General features: G+C 42.8%; 1 protein-coding gene across 3 annotated transcripts in view; it reads right to left on the bottom strand.

The window, feature by feature from the left end:
• The window catches only part of LOC112223367 (protein shisa-6-like), a 122,776-nt gene that overhangs the window by 79,597 nt on the left and 22,261 nt on the right, over positions 1–20,918 (bottom strand). For all 3 annotated transcript variants that reach the window (XM_042305582.1, XM_042305583.1, XM_042305584.1), the window contains exon 4: positions 9,941–10,042. In XM_042305582.1, the coding sequence (XP_042161516.1) occupies positions 9,941–10,042 (102 nt within the window). The remainder of the gene's footprint in view (positions 1–9,940; positions 10,043–20,918) is intronic.

The following is a 20,918-nucleotide window of genomic DNA, read 5'->3' as shown; positions in this document are numbered from 1 at the left end:
CTCTCCGTATTCAGCTGAGAACGCACCACCTGAGAGCGACAAAGAGGGAGATGTCTACCAGTCTCTTCTCTCTAAGTGGGCTCCCAAGTGGGGCAGTCGTCTAAAGCACTGTTTGTCAGTGCTAGAAGCGTCACTACAGACACCCTGGATCGAATCCAGGTTGTATCACAATCAGCCGTGATTGTGAGTCCCATAGGGTGGTGCACAATTGGCCCAGCGTGGTCTGGGTTTGGCCCGGTGTAGGCTTTCAGTGTAAATAAAAACGTGTTCTAAACTGACTTGCCTGGTAAAATGAAAAAGCGCGTTAGAGGAATCTTGCCCATAGTCCTAGCTGATAATGAGTGCTCTGGCCCCATTGATCACTGAAGGATCACATTAACATGCCATTCGCTGGGTATTTTCCACAGCGCTCATCTGGCAGGTCAGTGACAACACCACCCAGCATCTTTGGAGACTATGCTGTGTATGGAGGCAGAGGAGGAGGAAGAAGGTGACTGATTGGGTTGACATTTAGAGAGTGTGTCATATAAATGAACAAAGAAGGGATCTCTGTGGTTTGTGTGTCTTGACATCGTAGGAGGCTCTTCCTGTTTGTTGTTTACAGTATGTCTTTGTCTCCTTGACGACACTAGCGAAGCTTTTAAGATTCTTGGGGGAGGATGTTTTGGTCTGAGGCGTCTGGTTTCTTAATCATGCACTCTGATGGTTCTGTATGTCGTTATTCTATCAAATCTGAGTCATTTCAAATCTGATTCATTCCAAATCTGATTCAACTGCATCTTGGAGATGAGTGTTTTAACGACAGTGGAAGTTTTTGGGCAATGATGGAATCATCATAATTCTCAGAATAAAAACTAAGAAAGATTTAGAAGAAAACTATGTGTCAATATGACACAACACAACTCCAGGAATGTAGAAAATGTCCTTTGGCAGTATTCCTTTCACTCGCACCTCTATCCCTCTGGTTGCTCTGAAAAGGCATTTTCCCACTTTTTTTCTTACTTAATTAATGTTCTATGTTTTTAACTTATGATACTGAAATATCAACTTCTAGTCTGGGTAAAAGGAGAGTAGTGAATGTACTCATATACTATAAGTTGTAGACTATATATGTTGGGAATTCACAGTAAGCTATAAAAATAAAGAGAGTTGCACACTCCCAGTAATTTTTGAGGGTAAATCACCAACATTTCGGCATCACCATGCCTTCATCAGGGCAATGGCATAATTGCTTGCACCAAGTTATGTAGACAAACAGTGCAATTAGTGCAACTAATGACAACAGTGGTGTGTCATAATTATTAAGTTGATAAGAATGACTTGAGTGAAACTGTTAAAAGAACAACCCTTTATAGCACATTGAATATATTAGGCTATTGTTATCATATGGAGACATAATTCAATATTGTACATAATATTAGCATCAACATACATTATTGTTTAATTCAATTTCACGTACATACTTAATTGTTTTTCATTTCATTTCTTTGATACATGTCATTTTTTTGGTTCAACCATAATGCATAATAAGCATCATCATATCGGGAGAATCCTGACAAGCTATCTTCAATATTGCGACCACGCTTACAGACCACCAGTAGGGGTTCCTTGAAGAGATGTGCGATTGTTTTGTCTAATTGCAGAATATGTAAGTGCTTTTTGAGGATTGCTTTCATTTTCTCCAAACACTTTGTGTACTTGGTACAAACGACTGTTGCGTTGTTTTTCTTCTTTGGTTGAAAATTCACAGTAAACACAACAATATGAATTAAAACTGTCCACATCCAGATTTACTTCTCCCACTGTACTGACTGGTATCATCATATCCACCAAAAAACAATCATCCATTGCCATGAAAACCAATTTGAGTTCATCACCAACTGGAATCACCAACTAGAATTAACGCTGGGCTTGACGATGTAATTAGGTAATACATAAATAAACTATGTGGGCGTGTAGTCTTTTGTCTAAAGTAATGACTTGGCTGAATGTTGAATCATCCTCACTGACTGGCATATGGAAGAGTGGAAATGAAAATGACTGTCTTCAACCAATCAAAGTCTTCAGGTTGAATTTGAATGCTTTTGTCGAATTTGCATAGCTAGCTGTCAATCCATCTGCTCTCTGGACTGTAAACGGAACATTTCAATCAATCAAGGTGGAATGTAGTTTTAATTTCTTCCCGTAACTGAAATGGCAATTTCAATCTGGCTACTGAGTGCTAAGCTTTGTATTCCCTATGGCCCTCCTAGCTTGGCTAAATATATGTGACACGTCTGAAAGACTCCGGTATAATGTGACAGTGATGTACTGTACTGATTGTGTTCAGGACAGTCACTGAGTAAGGAAAAAGGCTAGTCAATACATAAAGTCCTGTACTTGTCACAGGCTTTGTATTATTTTCTACTTTAGGTCACAGTCATGACTACAGTTTGTTATGGGAGACTTGCAAATGCATTGCATCACCACTACTGTAGGAAGCAGAACGACTAGAGCAGCTCTGATTTGCTCTGTGTTCAGGAGATATCTTACAAAAAAGTTTCTTAGAATTTCTGGGGACTTGAAGATCAGCTCAAACTGAATTGTAGATGTATCTTGGATCATAGTAGCTACATCAACCGAAAATGTCTACTGCAATAGCATGGCTGAATGTTACCATTCACGGAATACAGACATACGTTTAAAAAATCTATTTGATAAATAAAGGCTCTATGTGGAATGGGGTTCGCTTTCGGAGACAGTGCAGGACAAAACAACAAAAGCAAAGGAATTCAAAGGAGGCATCTTGGTCGTCCAGACAGATGGCGTTGGAGAAAGGAGTGTCCCACTAGGCACAGACGTCAGTTCAACCTCCACATTTGGTTGAGTTGTCTAACTAAAGTGAATATAACCTGAAATCAACAAAAAACATTTTTGGATTTAGGTTAAAAGTTAGGTGAAAAAAATACAAAGTTCCCTTACGTTCCACGTCCATTCAATGTCATCACATATATTTTGGGTTGAAAAGACATGGAAACAACGTTAATTCAACCTGATTTTGGACAGTGTTGTCTGTCTCTCAGAAAGATAAAGTCCGGATAGAGAGAGAACGGCAGAGAGAGGCGGAGAGAGAGGCGGAGTCAGGGCCAGCACGTCCCTAGACTACTGAACAGATGGCTATTCACCCCTCAGAGACAGGAGGAGAGAGAGGAGGAGAGAGAGGAGGAGAGAGAGGCGGAGAGAGAGAAGGAGAGAGGCGGAGAGAGAGAGGAGAGAGAGGCAGAGAGAGAGGAGGAGAGAGAGGAGAGAGAGAGGCGGAGAGAGATGAGGAGAGAGGAGAGTCAGGGCCAGAGGTAGACTACTGAACAGAGATGAGGAGAGAGAGGAGGAGGAGTCAGGGCCAGCACGTCCCTAGACTACTGAACAGATGGCTATTCACCCCTCAGAGACAGGAGGAGAGAGAGGAGGAGAGAGAGAGGAGGGAGAGAGGAGGCGGAGAGAGAGAAGGAGAGAGAGGCGGAGAGAGAGGAGAGAGAGAGAGGAGAGAGAGAGGCGGAGAGAGAGAGGAGGAGAGAGAGGTGGAGAGAGATGAGGAAGAGAGAGAGGAGGAGTCAGGGCCAGCACGTCCTCTAGACTACTGAACAGATGGCTATTCACCCCTCAGAGACAGGAGGAGAGAGAGGAGGAGTCAGGGCGGAGCAGAGAAGGAGAGACTACTGAACAGATGGCTATTCACCCCTCAGAGACAGGAGGAGAGAGAGAGAGGTGGAGAGAGGTGGAGGAGAGGCGGAGAGAGAGGCGGAGGAGAGAGAGGCGGAGAGAGAGGAGGAGAGAGAGGAGAGAGGTGGAGAGGAGGAGAGAGAGGCGGAGAGAGAGGCGGAGAGAGAGGAAGGAGAGAGAGGAGGAGAGAGAGGAGAGAGGCGGAGAGAGATGAGGGAGAGAGGCGGAGAGAGAGGCGGAGAGGCCAGCACGTCTCTAGACTACTGAACAGATGGCTATTCACCCCTCAGAGACAGGCTGAGAGAGAGGAGAGAGAGGCGGAGAGAGAGAGGAGAGAGAGGCGGAGAGAGAGGAGGAGAGAGAGGCAGAGAGAGATGAGAGAGAGAGAGGAGGAGAGAGAGGTGGAGAGAGATGAGGAGAGAGAGGTGGAGAGAGGTGAGAGAGAGGAGGATAGAGAGGAGAGAGAGAGGAGGGAGAGAGAGGCGGAGAGAGAGGAAGAGAGAGAGGAGGAGAGGGAGAGAGGAGGAGAGAGAGGCGGAGAGAGATGAGGAGAGAGAGGAGGAGCGAGAGGAAGAGAGAGAGGCGGAGTCAGGGCCAGCACGTCTCTAGACTACTGAACAGATGGCTATTCACCCCTCAGACAACATCTGTCCTGTCTTCTTCACACATCTACAAGAAGAGGAAGGCTTTTAATTTGCCAAGCAAGTGGCAAATTGTTCAGTATTTTCAGATGTATTTTCAAAACTCACTTGTAATGCCCCCTATCTTGTGTTCAGAACCTTTTGATTGTGAATTCATTCATCTTTCACCCTCGAGTCAGTCATGCAAGATCTACGTTTTCCGTGAAATACCATGAGAATATTTCAGCCTAGTCCCCAGTACATCAGATAACTGATCGGCTCACCACACCGTGCTACTTTTTTACAGTAGCCAACTGCTTCACGTCAGCCCTATCTCTGAGGATTTATTCTACGTATGTACTGTATAAGGATAATGAAACTGGAGGACACACTTCTCAACATAAAATGTATTATACATGTCAAGTTATAGTCAAATGCTGTATGGACAATTATATTTACCACCTGTTCTTTCTATTCAGTACTTTGAAAAGTTTGGAAATGTCTATATTGTATTTTTGCTATTGGATTAAATAGTAGTTAAAGTGACTACATACCTGTGAAAATGTAGCAGATACTTGTGAAAATATAGTAGGTACTTGTGAAAATGCAGTAGATATTTGTGAAAATATAGTAGGTACTTGTGAAAATGTAGAACATATTTGTGAAAATATATTAAGTACTTGGGAAAATTAGGTAGATACTTGTGAGAATATAGTAAGTACTTGTGAAAATATAATAGATACTTGTGAAAATGTAATAGATACTTGTGAAAATGTAGCACAAACTTGTGAAAATTGCTCCAAAGTTGTATAAACTGTAAGAGTGAGCTGAAACAAGAATCCAACAGTAGAAGGCAACTCGGGACACGCAGTGAGAACAGACACGCAGTGTGTGTGTGTGTGTGTGTGTGTGTGTGTGTGTGTGTGTGTGTGTGTGTGTGTGTGTGTGTGTGTGTGTGTGTGTGTGTGTGTGTGTGTGTGTGATCGTGCGGGCGCAAAACCACAAATCAGACTGTTTGACAAGAGAATCAGTGTCTCTGAAGAAAGCTATTCTACAGTCTAACCATCACCATTCTCTCTATGTTTCACACACACACACACACACACACACACACACACACACACACACACACACACACACACACACACTTTGTACAACAAGCGTAAGACAGATTTAGCCTAAATGTAATTTGCTGTAGAGGAAGACATGCCTGAACTCCGTTGTGGTGGACCCAGTGTTGTGGTGGATCCGGTGTTGTGGATCCGGTGTTGTGGACCTGGTGTTGTGGTGGATCCGGTGTTGTGGACCTGGTGTTGTGGTGAACCCAGTGTTGTGGTGAACCCGGTGTTATGGTGAACCCAGTGTTGTGGACCCAGTGTTGTGGTGAACTCAGTGTTGTGGTGGACCCAGTGTTGTGGTGAACCCAGTGTTGTGGTGGACCCTGGCAGGCACACACACACACACACACACACATTCACACACACTCACTCACTCACTCACTCACTCACACACACACATGCTCACGCACACACACACACACACACACACACACACACACACACACACACACACACACACACACACACACCTGTAATTAGCACACACACACACACACACACACTGTAATTACAACAAACACACACACACACTCACACACACACACACACACTCACACACACTCACACACACTCACACATACACATACTCACACGCACTGTAATTAACTTCTAAACACGCACACACATATATACACACACACACACACACACACACAAACTCACACATACTCACACACACTGTAATTAACTTCTAAACACGCACACACATATATACACACACACACAAACTCACACATACACATACTCACACACACTGTAATTAACTTCTAAACACGCACACATATATATACACACACACACACACACAAACTCACACATATATATACTCACACACACTGTAATTAACTAGCCAAACAGACAGCAGCTTATTCAACATCAACTAGATCACGATTCACAGTTTGGTTCTGACTAACTCAGGAAATGATGTTGTGGTCTTGGTTCAATAGCGTGACTCAGTAGTCTGTAGCCTTTAGCCACGGCCCAGTACAAAATCAACTGTTTCCCTCCATTTTGGAGACTAATGTCCAGAGACCTGAAAGGGCAGGCTTGGGTAAAGCTAATCACTGATCTCTGCTCAGCGCAATATCCCCTGTTCGTTTTCTATACATTAGCGGGACGTTAATTGATATCAACCAATAACAGAGAGAGACAGAGTAAAAAAAGACACAACGGAAGAGAGAGAAAGAGGAGAGGGGTGAAAGAAGACCGAGGAAGAGAGAGAAAGAGGAGAGGGGTGAAAGAAGACCGAGGAAGAGAGAGAGAAAGAGGAGAGGGGTGAAAGAAGACCGAGGAAAAGAGAGAAAGAGGAGAGGGGTGAAAGAAGACCGAGGAAGAGAGAGAAAGAGGAGAGAGGTGAAAGAAGACCGAGGAAGAGAGAGAGAAAGAGGAGAGGGGTGAAAGAAGACCGAGGAAGAGAGAGAGAAAGAGGAGAGGGGTGAAAGAAGACAGAGGAAGAGAGAGAAAGAGGAGAGGGGTGAAAGAAGGCCGAGAAAGAGGAGAGGGGTGAAAGAAGACCGAGAAAGGGAGGGATGTACAACCTAGATCTACTGTCACCCAAAGTAGTTTGTTTGTTTGCATATTTTTGCAAGTCAGCCCAGGATATTTGTTTTTGTATTCTACGTGCTAAGATCCCAGTCTGGAAATGTGCTTGTTCTGCAGCGAAAAATATCGGACAACCCATTGTTACAGAACACAAATGTAACCGCAGAAATCTGGGATACTAAACCAGACACCATACTGCCTCACAAACATACAGCTTGGGATGGAAGCAGATGGAGAATTGCCTGTGATGTTGGGAGAGAGAGACTAAAAACTAAAAAAGAATCCTAGATATATAATCTAGCAGTGATTCTCATAACTTATGTTTCATGGGGGAACTACAAAGAGGAGAGAGAGAGAGAGAGGGAGAGAGAGACTGGATGAATACCATTGTGAACCTTCCTGCCTCGAGGGACCACAACACACCGAGACACAAAAAAAGGAGCAAAGATGGAAACTGCTAATTTTATGTGAACAATAAAGGATTTTTCTCTCAATAGAACAACAGAAGTGAAGTAGAAATGCCCCTCTGTCTTGTCCCTCTCTCCATTCCTCTGCAGTTGGTTGGCCGAGCCAAACCGTGACACCTCTCGGTGAGGAAGAGAGATATTGATTTATTGGAGCATCACCTGATGCTGACCTGGTCCCATTCCAAGCCTCCATCCGTTCCTCCAGCCCAACAGAGAACAGGGTTTATGGGCAGGCAACAGACCAGACGTCAGCCAAACCCAAGGATAAATCTTTACTGTGTAAATCTGCAGAGCCGCACAGATTAAATCAATGACAGATTCCTCATCTGATGTAATTAATATGATGAACATGGAATCAGGAAGTTTTGACAGCGTGAAAATAGATTGTATGAATCTCCCAGTGTATAATAATTTATATAACTTCTCCTTTTGGCTCTACTGTACAGTCCAGTGCTGCTACCGTCTAAAAAGACTGCTGATATCACCCAAAAAGACTGCTGATACCACCCAAAAAGACTGCTGATACCGAACAAAAAGACTGCTGATACCACCCAAAGACTGCTGATACCGAACAAAAAGACTGCTGCTACTGCCCAAAAAGACTGCTGATAGCACCCAAAAAGACTGCTGATACCGAACAAAAAGACTGCTGATACCACCCAAAAAGAATGCTGATACCGAACAAAAAGACTGCTGATACCACCCAAAAGACTGCTGATAGCACCCAAAAAGACTGCTGATATCACCCAAAAAGACTGCTGATACCACCCAAAAAGACTGCTGATACCGAACAAAAAGACTGCTGATACCGAACAAAAAGACTGCTGATACCACCCCAAAAGACTGCTGATACCACCCAAAAAGACTGCTGATACCACCCAAAAAGACTGCTGATACCACCCAAAAAGACCATAAATCATGAGGACAGACAACACTTGGCTGTGTGTCGACTTCAAGGAGTCAAGCTTCCGATGTAACAGATGCAAGATACTTCTCCAGATGGCACTGTATATGTAGAAGTTACAGTTTAGCTAGACAAAGTGCAGGAGATGGACACACACACACACACACTGGCGTACCACACCCCCCCCACCACACACACACACAATTTGAGCAGCATTGACCAGCAGCAGGTTAAGCAAGTTGCATGACATATCCATAGTGTGACATATAGGCGGTAGATAGAAGAGAATGTATCACAGCAGGCCAGTCTACTGATCACTATTTAACACACGGGAAAACTCAGGGCCGAGCAAATGACAACCGTGTGTGTGTGTGTGTGTGTGTGTGTGTGTGTGTGTGTGTGTGTGTGTGTGTGTGTGTGTGTGTGTGTGTGTGTGTGTGTGTGTGTATGTGTGTGTGTGTGTGTGTGTGTGTGTGTGTGTGTGTGTGTGTGTGTGTGTGTGTGTGTGTGTGTGTGTGTGTGTGTGTGTGTGTGTGTGTGTGAAACATAGAGAGAAGGGGTGATGGTTAGACTGTAGAATAGCTTTCCTCAGAGACACTGATTCTCTTGTCCAACAGTCTGATTTGTGGTACTGAAGCACAGATAGCTACGGATTCCTATATGCCTGGAAATATTGAATATACCCCAATGCCGATAATAATGCATAACAAAGCCAAGTTAGCAGGTTAGAAGGTAAAGCACTTTGGGTTATAGAGAGAAAATGCTGACGTCACCCAGGGGGTGGAGGTGGAAGGTAGAAATTAGTGTCTGGTAGGTTTCAGAGAGAGAGAGAGAGCGAGCGAGAGAGAGAGCGAGAGAGTCAGAGACAGAGAGAGAGTGAGAGAGACAGAGACAGACAGACACAGAGAGAGAGTGAAAGAGAGACAGAGAGAGAAAGAGAGCGAGAGAGAGAAAGAAATAGCGACAGAGAGAGAGAGGGAGAGAGAGAGAGTGAGGGAGAGAGTGACAGAGAGAGAGAGTGACAGAGAGAGTGACAGAGAGAGAGAGTGACAGAGAGAGAGCGACAGAGAGAGAAATAGAGTCAGAGAGAGAGGGAGACAGAGAGAGTGAAATAGAGGGAGACAGAGAGAGAGAAACAAAAAGGGGGGGAAGAGAGATAGAAAGAGGGAGGAAAGCTGAAGAGAAGTATAGTACCAGAAGTATAGTACCAGAAATATAGTACCAGAAGTATAGTACCAGAAATATTGTACCAGAAGTATAGTACCAGAAATATAGTACCAGAAATATAGTACCAGAAGTATAGTACCAGAAATATAGTACCAGAAGTATAGTACCAGAAATATAGTACCAGAAATATAGTACCAGAAATATAGTACCAGAAATATAGTACCAGAAGTATAGTATCATTGTTGACTCAGCAGAAGGAGACTCTTGGTCTGATCTGTGTATGGAGGGATAGTGATTGGTGGATAAGAGGTTGGATATATTTGTATAGATAAGATTTGTAAGGGTAAGAGGTTAGATAGAGGTGGATAGAAAAGATTAAAGATTATATAGAGCAAGAAAAATAAGATCTAGAAAGTACTGTACCTTTGGGCTGGCCGCGTCCCAACGTGACAAACCCAGAGGAGATGAAGGTATGAAGGTCATGACCTCCACTGCTGCGGACACTCTCCTTCCCGTAGTGGAGACCTGCAAGAGCCAATCACAGAGTCAGGATTCTTCCAAAGACTGCTTCAAGCAAAGCTGATTTTTCTACTGATTTAATACGTTTTTGGTTTAAACCTCTTCTTCTCTTCTTCGGAACCACCACCAAACTTCAGACACTATGTCATACATTAATTCTCACTATCACTGTTGCTATCAGAACAGTTGATCATTGTCCCATTAAAACTACAAATGGAAGAAAACTAGTCTTCAGATCCGGAAACAACTAAATATCCAAACCTATTAAAAAGCTATAGATTTTATCGGGTCACAGGCAAGACCACTGTGAAATCAATCATGCTCCCCTTACCAGAGGTTAACATAGCTTCGGATATCATGTCTTAGGTCTACCCCACTGGGAACAGATATCATGTCTTAGATCTACCCTGCTGGGAACAGATATCATGTCTTAGGTCTACCCCACTGGGAACAGATATCATGTCTTAGTTCTACCCCACTGGGAACAGATATCATGTCTTAGGTCTACCCCACTGGGAACAGATATCATGTCTTAGGTCTACCCCACTGGGAACAGATATCATGTCTTAGATCTACCCTGCTGGGAACAGATATCATGTCTTAGGTCTACCCCACTGGGAACAGATATCATGTCTTAGGTCTACCCTGCTGGGAACAGATATCATGTCTTAGGTCTGGGAACAGATATCATGTCTTAGGTCTACCCCCTGAACAGATATCATGTCTTAGGTCTACCCCACTGGGAACAGATATCATGTCTTAGATCTACCCCACTGGGAACAGATATCATGTCTTAGGTCTACCCCACTGGGAACAGATATCATGTCTTAGGTCTACCCCACTGGGAACAGATACCATGTCTTAGGTCTACCCTGCTGGGAACAGATATCATGTCTTAGGTCTACCCCACTGGGAACAGATATCATGTCTTAGATCTACCCCACTGGGAACAGATATCATGTCTTAGATCTACCCCACTGGGAACAGATATCATGTCTTAGGTCTACCCCACTGGGAACAGATATCATGTCTTAGGTCTACCCCACTGGGAACAGATATCATGTCTTAGGTCTACCCCACTGGGAACAGATATCATGTCTTAGGTCTACTGGGAACAGATCTAGGTCTACCCCACTAGGATACATGATATCATGTCTTAGGTCTACCCCACTGGGAACAGATATCATGTCTTAGGTCTACCCTGCTGGGAACAGATACCATGTCTTAGGTCTACCCCACTGGGAACAGATACCATGTCTTAGGTCTACCCCACTGGGAACAGATACCATGTCTTAGGTCTACCCCACTGGGAACAGATATCGTGTTGCATGGACACACAAACACTGCCTGCGTAACCTTTATCATGGGCATGCCACATTCCTGACCCCAGCAGGCGTCCTGTGCATGTTAAATCTCTCGTCAACCCCCTTCTCCTAATTCCTTTCCCATCTCATTAGGTGAGACAGCGTGAAGCGTCGCCAGGGAAAAGGGCTATGCATTATGAATGTATTGTCCGTGACATAAGGATACGTGACTTTCACCTTCACCGGTCACCTTTTGCCTGTGAAAGACGTATAAAGGTGATAAAGGTACTGTACCGTTCACACGTGAGAATAACGTTTTGTTTCTTTGATCGTACCTTCTCTAGTTCCCAGCTCTACGTTCTTTTGTGAGCAGAATAATGTGAATAATCGGATCATTTCATTATGGAATGAGTGGGAGAGGTGTTGTCGTGTAGCTCAGAGGGACTGGCAAGGTTATTCATCTCCAAGGGCGATGAACCTTTACCACAGTGAGGCAGACGGAGGTCATTTACATGGTACAGTGTTGTCAGCTCGCTGTCTACTGTGGAGAGGGCTTGGTGACATGGTGACATGCACGTCATCTCTAGCATATACTCTATATATATATAAATATCTCCTCCCTCTCTCCCGCTCTCTGTTTCTATCTCTTTCTCTCCTTTTCTCTCTCTCTCTCCCCCTTTCTATCTCTCCCTCTCTCTCTTTCTCGCTTTCTCTCTTTCTATATTTTCTCTCTCTCATCCTCTCTCCCCCTTTCTCCCTCTCTCCCCTCTCTCTCCTTCTATATTCTCATTCTATATTCTCTATATATATTCTCTCTCTCTCTCCCTCTCCCCCTTTCTCCCTCTCCCCCCTCACCATCTCTCCCTCTCTCTCTCTCTCTCCCTCAGAGGGACCTCTCTCTCCCTCTCTCTCTCTCTCTCTCCCCCTCTCTCCTCTCTCCCTTTCTCCCTCTCTCCCCTCCCTCTCTCCCCTTTCTCCCTCTCTCCCCCCTCCCTCTCTCTCTCTCTCTCTCTCCCTCTCCCCTTCTCTCCTCTCTCTCCCCCCTCCTGTCTCTCTTCTCTTCCCTCTCTCCCTCTCTCCCCTCTCTCTCTCCCCCTTTCTCCCTCTCTCTCTCTCTGTCCATCTCTCTATTTCTCTCTCTCTCCCCCTTTCTCTCTCTCTCTCTCCCCCTTTTCTCCCTCTCTCCCCTCCCTCTCCCTCTCTCTCCCCCTTTCTCCCTCTCTCCCCTCTCTCTCTCCGTCTCCCCGTTTCTCCCCCCTCTCTATTTCTCTCTCTCTCCCTCCCCCTTTCTCCCTCTCTCCCCTCCCTCTCTCTCTCTCCCTCCCCCTTTCTCCCTCTCTCTCTCTTCCTTTATACCTTTTCCTCCTTCCCTCTCTCTCTCTCTTTATCCCTCTCTTTCTCTATGTTCATAAATCACCCCTGCAGAATAAGCACTCATCCTTTGTAAGAACCAATCTACCCATGTTGAACTGTACAATACCCCCTTTTCACGGCCATTGCTTGACCGCTCATAAAACAAATGGGTTGAAAAGGGCTGTAAAATACTGTTACCTTAAAATCAGACATAAATGCATAATGATTCCATTATGCAAAATAGCCACTACTTTAACAAGAAGTAATTGTAGGTTTCTACACTCAAAGGTCTTCATAAGATCAATTACAACCTCATACCTGCAACGCCACCGACACACCTCTCTCATATTCACAGAGAAGTGGATTTAAATGAACCATGTTGACACAGTCAGCATAGAAATACTCCTCTTTAAATGTAAGTGATGATTATCAAACCCACAAGGAGAGAGGAGGGAGGGAGGGAGGTCACTGAGAAGATGTTATAGACATGCAATTTACTGATTAATTGGTGGGAGATTAGGAAAACAGAAAATGTAGAGGGCAGAGTGAATCTGATTATGAATCGTATCTTAATTAAACTAATTAAATCATAGTTTAGTAATCCAGGCAAAACTCATGCATGCTGTCCTGAAAATCTCTCCAAGCAATAAACACAGACGTGTAACAAACACACACACAAACACACACACAGCCACACGCACGCACGCACGCACGCACGCACGCACGCACGCACGCACGCACACACACACACGCACGCACGCACGCACACACACACACACACACACACACACACACACACACACACACACACACACACACACACAAACACACACACAGCCACACGCACGCACGCACGCACGCACGCACGCACGCACACACACACACACACACACACACACACACACACACACACACACACACACACACACACACACACACACACACACACACACACACACACACACACACACACATATGTTCGCAAAAATACAAGCACACACTCAGAAACTAAAGGGCTGAGGGAAATGTACCAAGGTCATGTCAAAGCGCGGTTGTGTAAAAAGAGAGAAGGGTAAATTGTTATCATGTGCATATATACTATACACTCTTAGAAAAAGGATTCCAAAAGGGTTCTTCAGCTGTCCCCATAGGAGAACCCTTTTTGGTTCCTGGTAGAATCCCTTCTTGTTTCCAGATAGAACTCTTTTGGGTTCAATGTAGAACCCTCTGTGTAAAGGGTTCTACATGGAACTCAGAAAGGTTCTAGCTGGAACCAAAAACAGCTAATGGATGACTATATGACCTAACAGCTTGTGGATGACTGTATAACCTATACGTTATGTCAAATAGTCATCCATTAGCTGTTTGGTTGTATAGTCATCCATTAGCTGTTTGGTTGTATAGTCATCCATTAGCTGTTATGTCATATAGTCATCCATTAGCTGTTATGTTATACAGTCATCCATTAGCTGTTTGGTCATATAGTCATCCATTAGCTGTTTGGTCATATAGTCATCCATTAGCTGTTTGGTCATATAGTCATCCATTAGCTGTTTGGTCATATAGTCATCCATTAGCTGTTATGTTATACAGTCATCCATTAGCTGTTATGTCATATAGTCATCCATTAGCTGTTATGTTATATAGTCATCCATTAGCTGTTATGTCATATAGTCATCCATTAGCTGTTATGTTATACAGTCATCCATTAGCTGTTATGTCATATAGTCATCCATTAGCTGTTATGTTATATAGTCATCCATTAGCTGTTTGGTTATACAGTCATCCATTAGCTGTTATGTTATATAGTCATCCATTAGCTGTTATGTTATACAGTCATCCATTAGCTGTTATGTTATATAGTCATCCATTAGCTGTTCGGTCATATAGTCATCCATTAGCTGTTATGTTACATAGTCATCCATTAGCTGTTATGTTATACAGTCATCCATTAGCTGTTTGGTCATATAGTCATCCATTAGTTGTTATGTTATATAGTCATCCATTAGCTGTTTGGTCATATAGTCATCCATTAGCTGTTATGTTATATAGTCATCCATTAGCTGTTTGGTCATATAGTCATCCATTAGCTGTTATGTTATATAGTCATCCATTAGCTGTTATGTTATATAGTCATCCATTAGCTGTTATGTTATATAGTCATCCATTAGCTGTTTGGTCATATAGTCATCCATTAGTTGTTATGTTATATAGTCATCCATTAGCTGTTTGGTCATATAGTCATCCATTAGCTGTTTGGTTATACAGTCATCCATTAGCTGTTATGTTATATAGTCATCCATTAGCTGTTTGGTCATATAGTCATCCATTAGCTGTTATGTTATACAGTCATCCATTAGCTGTTATGTTATACAGTCATCCATTAGCTGTTATGTTATACAGTCATCCATTAGCTGTTTGGTCATATAATCATCCATTAGCTGTTTGTTTGTGTCGCAGTGTCACTATTGAACTTTGAATGTCAGTGAAACTGTTGTTGTTTTTGAGTCACAAGTAGGACCACTGACCCTAAAATGTTACAATATGGATACTGGGCAGAGTGAAAACAGCTATTCTCCACGCGACAATAAACACGACTTCCTCTCATAGTCCTTAATTAGACAACAACAACAACAAATCCTGAAAAACTCATTATTCAATGAAGTTTCCCCTTTTCCCCCTTTGTTTCTTTACTTCAAACCGTTTAAAGGTCCAAATCTCTGCAAGGCCTCTGAAAGAATCCACTCTCAAGGACTTTTCCTTGTTGTGGCTGCAGGGTGCATCGTGTTTACCCGAACCCTGCCTCTGAAGCGTACAACAACAAGCAGAGTGGATAAGAATATAAATAGCAACCTGTTCTGTGCACCGCATGGTTTCCTATTCTGCTGTCTGCACTGGATCTGTTTTGAAGGAATATACTGTCTCGTTCTAAAAATGCCCGGACGGCGGGATGTTTTTTTTTTTTTTAGCAATGCACCAAGGATACCCACGATACACCTGACCTGCATTTATAAATACTCTGAGTGTAATTTAAGGGAAAAAATATTGTTGGGGGTTTTATTGTTGTGATGCGGAAAGCTACTAGACAGCATTAGAAAACGTCAAATAGTGGGTGCAAACATTTGTCCTTTTTCACTGCCTGAACAAGTGGGTCACCTGTATGAGTGTGTTGCATATCCCAACTTCCACTGAGACACCCTTGGAGAGTGGGGCCAACGGACAGGTTTTAAGATCAGAGGGGACAGTGTGTCATTTTATCGCTTGGCTCAGTCTCTCCAGACCTTTAGCTCTAGTTCTCATCTGATTCCAGACCTTTAGCTGTAGTTACACCTGGTTTACTAGGACTCTGTCATCTGATCCCAGGCCTCTAGCTGTAGTTACACCTGGTTTACTAGGACTCTGTCATCTGATCCCAGACCTTTAAATGTAGTTACACCTGGTTTACTAGGACTCTGTCATCTGATCCCAGACCTTTAACTGTAGTTACACCTGGTTTACTAGGACTCTGTCATCTGATCCCAGACCTTTAACTGTAGTTACACCTGGTTTACTAGGACTCTGTCATCTGATCCCAGACCTTTAACTGTAGTTACACCTGGTTTACTAGGACTCTGTCATCTGATCCCAGACCTTTAACTGTAGTTACACCTGGTTTACTAGGACTCTGTCATCTGATCCCAGACCTTTAACTGTAGTTACACCTGGTTTACTAGGACTCTGTCATCTGATCCCAGACCTTTAACTGTAGTTACACCTGGTTTACTAGGACTCTGTCATCTGATCCCAGACCTTTAGCTGTAGTTACACCTGGTTTACTAGGACTCTGTCATCTGATCCCAGGCCTCTAGCTGTAGTTACACCTGGTTTACTAGGACTCTGTCATCTGATCCCAGACCTTTAACTGTAGTTACACCTGGTTTACTAGGACTCTGTCATCTGATCCCAGACCTTTAACTGTAGTTACACCTGGTTTACTAGGACTCTGTCATCTGATTCCAGACCTTTAACTGTAGTTACACCTGGTTTACTAGGACTCTGTCATCTGATCCCAGACCTTTAACTGTAGTTACACCTGGTTTACTAGGACTCTGTCATCTGATCCCAGACCTTTAACTGTAGTTACACCTGGTTTACTAGGACTCTGTCATCTGATCCCAGACCTTTAACTGTAGTTACACCTGGTTTACTAGGACTCTGTCATCTGATTCCAGACCTTTAGCTGTAGTTACACCTGGTTTACTAGGACTCTGTCATCTGATCCCAGACCTTTAACTGTAGTTACACCTGGTTTACTAGGACTCTGTCATCTGATTCCAGACCTTTAACTGTAGTTACACCTGGTTTACTAGGACTCTGTCATCTGATTCCAGACCTTTAGCTGTAGTTACACCTGGTTTACTAGGACTCTGTCATCTGATTCCAGACCTCTCAAACACACGAGTGGCCAGTCTTGGAAGGCTGCAGTGTGTGCGCAGGGTGTAGAGGATTTTCTTTCTTTCTAAATGTTCTATCTATCTAACTGTGTCATCCATATGGCACACATGAATATGCATTTCCAATGCAAGTGAGTGGTATCTATCTGTCTCTCTCTCCCCCTCTCTGCTGTACTACCTTAGTCCATACAATATTAACTCCCAATTTATACACACACATTACCGATGCCTTCTCTCCTCTGCCTGTCACTGCGTGTCATGTCCAAGCTCACCGGACTGCTGGATCCCCAGTGTAAGGAGAGCTGGGCTGGGCTAGCCTACACTGGGCTAGCTAGCACTAACAATGTTTGTGTGCAGGAATACAGGCAGGCAGACACACAACCAGATAGGCAGGCAGGAAGGCAGAGATATAGATAGATAGACAGAGAGAGAGAGAGAGAGAGAGAGAGAGATTCCTGACCTCCACTGAGTATGACTACCCATAAGGTCACAGTGAGCAAGTCACCCAGTCGGGTAGGTAGGAGTAGGACTGTTTTGGTGACCGTATTACCATATTGGTCACGAGTCATGACTGCAGTCAAATTCCATGTGACCGTTTAGGAATGGTAATTAGGCTTCTCCAAGCTCTGATGCTGCTGATGGTCATTAGCAGCCTACTGAACGTGCTGACTGCCTGGTACTCAGCACTGTGCACTGTCCCTCAAATCACTCTGACATCAATATAATATAATCAAATATAAATCAACACTTCATGAGAGCCCATGAGCTCATGTTGCACAACATTTCTATAGGCTATGCAATAGTGTGTGTTTTGATGGCCTCTATTAGAAAGATGAGGATCCCATTGGCTTTCTGTAGACTAGGCCTACTATATGTATTTCTCAACCTTCCTAATATTAAGCACATTGCTTATATTTACAACAGGAGTATAGCCTACCTGGCTGGCATGAAAATTAACCACGGGAAAAATGTCCTCCATTCGCTATTTTTTCCCCTGTTCCGAGACATGTGCATAATAATGGTCCATTCTAAATCTAAACTAATTTCTCACATATATTATTTAGTATATGTAAATACAAGACTAAATCAGGAATAGTCTGATGGGTGATAATATTAGCCTCCGTCTTGAGTCAGTACTGCCATCTATTGGGAAACATAAATATACCAGGTTACCAGGTTACTACAGTTTGTATCACAACTAAAGTGGTCAAATAACATCTTAAAATTAAGCACATTAATCCTATTTACAACCGGTGTAGAGCCTAACTGGCATACATAGGTGGCGTGTGAGTTTCAAGTTTGTGGATGATACTTTTCACCATAAAAATAAACCTTTATAATAAAGCATTACATGCATAATTGCATTTGCGGTCACATTGGAGAATTATGTTTTCCCGCTAATTGCATTTTGGAACATTTGCGCTTATAGCCTGCTGCCTTGTGCACATTGCTGCGCTTATAGCCTGCTGCCTTGTGCACATTGCTGCGCTTATAGCCTGCTGCCTCGTGCACATTGCTGCGCTTATAATGGGAAGAAATAGCTAATAGTTTATCAACATTTTAAGCTAAATGTTCTGATCTGTTGCATCATCTTCTTTGATTTTAAAAGTGTTTTTGATACTAGCGGTTGTATTAATTTGGGACTATTTCATCCCACAACTGTCCCAGACTATGTTTGGAATAGAAGGACAAGTTGACCAATAGAATAGGGAGATAGTAGATTAACATAGGCTAGTGCTTTTGCTGCTCGTTAGCCTTATTCATCTTGTAGGCAGAGGGAAAGTAAACATAGACAGCTCTAACATTTTCAATATGCGCCTCGGAATTCGACAAGGAGTCATTTGCGTCATCGATGTGTCTGTCGTCTCTTGTAGCCTACTTCGGAGCTAAGATGCCTGTGAGAATGACCCAATCACATTGGCTAATAAGAATTGAGATATCTGAGAGAACCATGTGAGTGAGAGGTGCCCGGAAGAGAAGGGAATTGTCATTTTTATATTCAGCCCAAGGACACAACGGCCACTGGCCGCCAAAGGCATGGACTTTTCTAGGGGGAATTAAGGCCATTCAAGGGGGATGCCACCAGGAAATACGAGGCATTATCAAGTGCTTGTCAAATTGTCAAAATGAGAGACTGATGAAGTGTGTGCAGCCTGAGCAAAAAAAAAAATCATGAGACTTTATTCATCATTAGAGTTGCATCATCATCATTAGAGTTGCATCATGCAGCCTTAGAATGTATTAAAAATGTTAAAATATATAGCGCAACATTTGTATCACAATTAAAGTTGAACAAATAACTCAAAATGAAGCACATAAAAGAGGACCTGTTTCTTTGTTAACCCCTCAACACAGAATAGCCACATGTTCGTATTCCCTCATAATTCGTTTGGAGAAAAATATCCTTTCTATTTTATTCAGCTATGTTCAATTGTATTCTGCATACTATAAAATAATATAAAATAATGCCATGGAATTCAAAGGAAATCTTGTCTGCTAAATTAACTAGTGTAACCCAGAGCCATATGACATCGCCAGATCAGTGACTAACATAAGGACAACTCAGAATATGCTATTCTGTTCTTCTGAAATAGACTGCATTTTCTTCATGTCATGTTTCTTTAGACCTGTCTAAAATCAATAATGTATCGATTGTGATGGTGTAGGCTGTATTTCATGGATTTATTGTGAAGGTGTAGGCTGTATTACATGGATTTATTGTGAAGGTGTAGGCTGTATTACATGGATTTATTGTGAAGGTGTAGGCTGTATTACATGGATTTATTGTGAAGGTGTAGGCTGTATTACATGGATTTATTGTGAAGGTGTAGGCTGTATTACATGGATGTATTGTGAAGGTGTAGGCTGTATTACATGGATTTATTGTGAAGGTGTAGGCTGTATTACATGGATGTATTGTGAAGGTGTAGGCTGTATTACATGGATTTATTGTGAAGGTGTAGGCTGTATTACATGGATTTATTGTGAAGGTGTAGGCTGTATTACATGGATGTATTGTGAAGGTGTAGGCTGTATTACATGGATTTATTGTGAAGGTGTAGGCTGTATTACATGGATGTATTGTGAAGGTGTAGGCTGTATTACATGGATTTATTGTGAAGGTGTAGGCTGTATTACATGGATTTATTGTGAAGGTGTAGGCTGTATTACATGGATTTATTGTGAAGGTGTAGACTGTATTACATGGATTTATTGTGAAGGTGTAGGCTGTATTACATGGATTTATTGTGAAGTGTAGGCTGTATTACATGGATTTATTGTGAAGGTGTAGGCTGTATTACATGGATTTATTGTGAAGGTGTAGGCTGTATTACATGGATTTATTGTGAAGTGTAGGCTGTATTACATGGATTTATTGTGAAGGTGTAGGCTGTATTACATGGATTTATTGTGAAGGTGTAGGCTGTATTACATGGATTTATTGTGAAGGTGTAGGCTGTATTACATGGATGTATTGTGAAGGTGTAGGCTGTATTACATGGATTTATTGTGAAGGTGTAGGCTGTATTACATGGATTTATTGTGAAGGTGTAGGCTGTATTACATGGATTTATTGTGAAGGTGTAGGCTGTATTACATGGATTTATTGTGAAGGTGTAGGCTGTATTACATGGATTTATTGTGAAGGTGTAGGCTGTATTACATGGATTTATTGTGAAGGTGTAGGCTGTATTACATGGATTTATTGTGAAGGTGTAGGCTGTATTACATGGATGTATTGTGAAGGTGTAGGCTGTATTACATGGATTTATTGTGAAGGTGTAGACTGTA

Source organism: Oncorhynchus tshawytscha, linkage group LG24 (genome assembly GCF_018296145.1).
Source record: "Oncorhynchus tshawytscha isolate Ot180627B linkage group LG24, Otsh_v2.0, whole genome shotgun sequence".
Lineage (NCBI taxonomy): Eukaryota > Metazoa > Chordata > Actinopteri > Salmoniformes > Salmonidae > Oncorhynchus > Oncorhynchus tshawytscha.
This window is presented reverse-complemented; position numbering and strand designations above follow the sequence as displayed.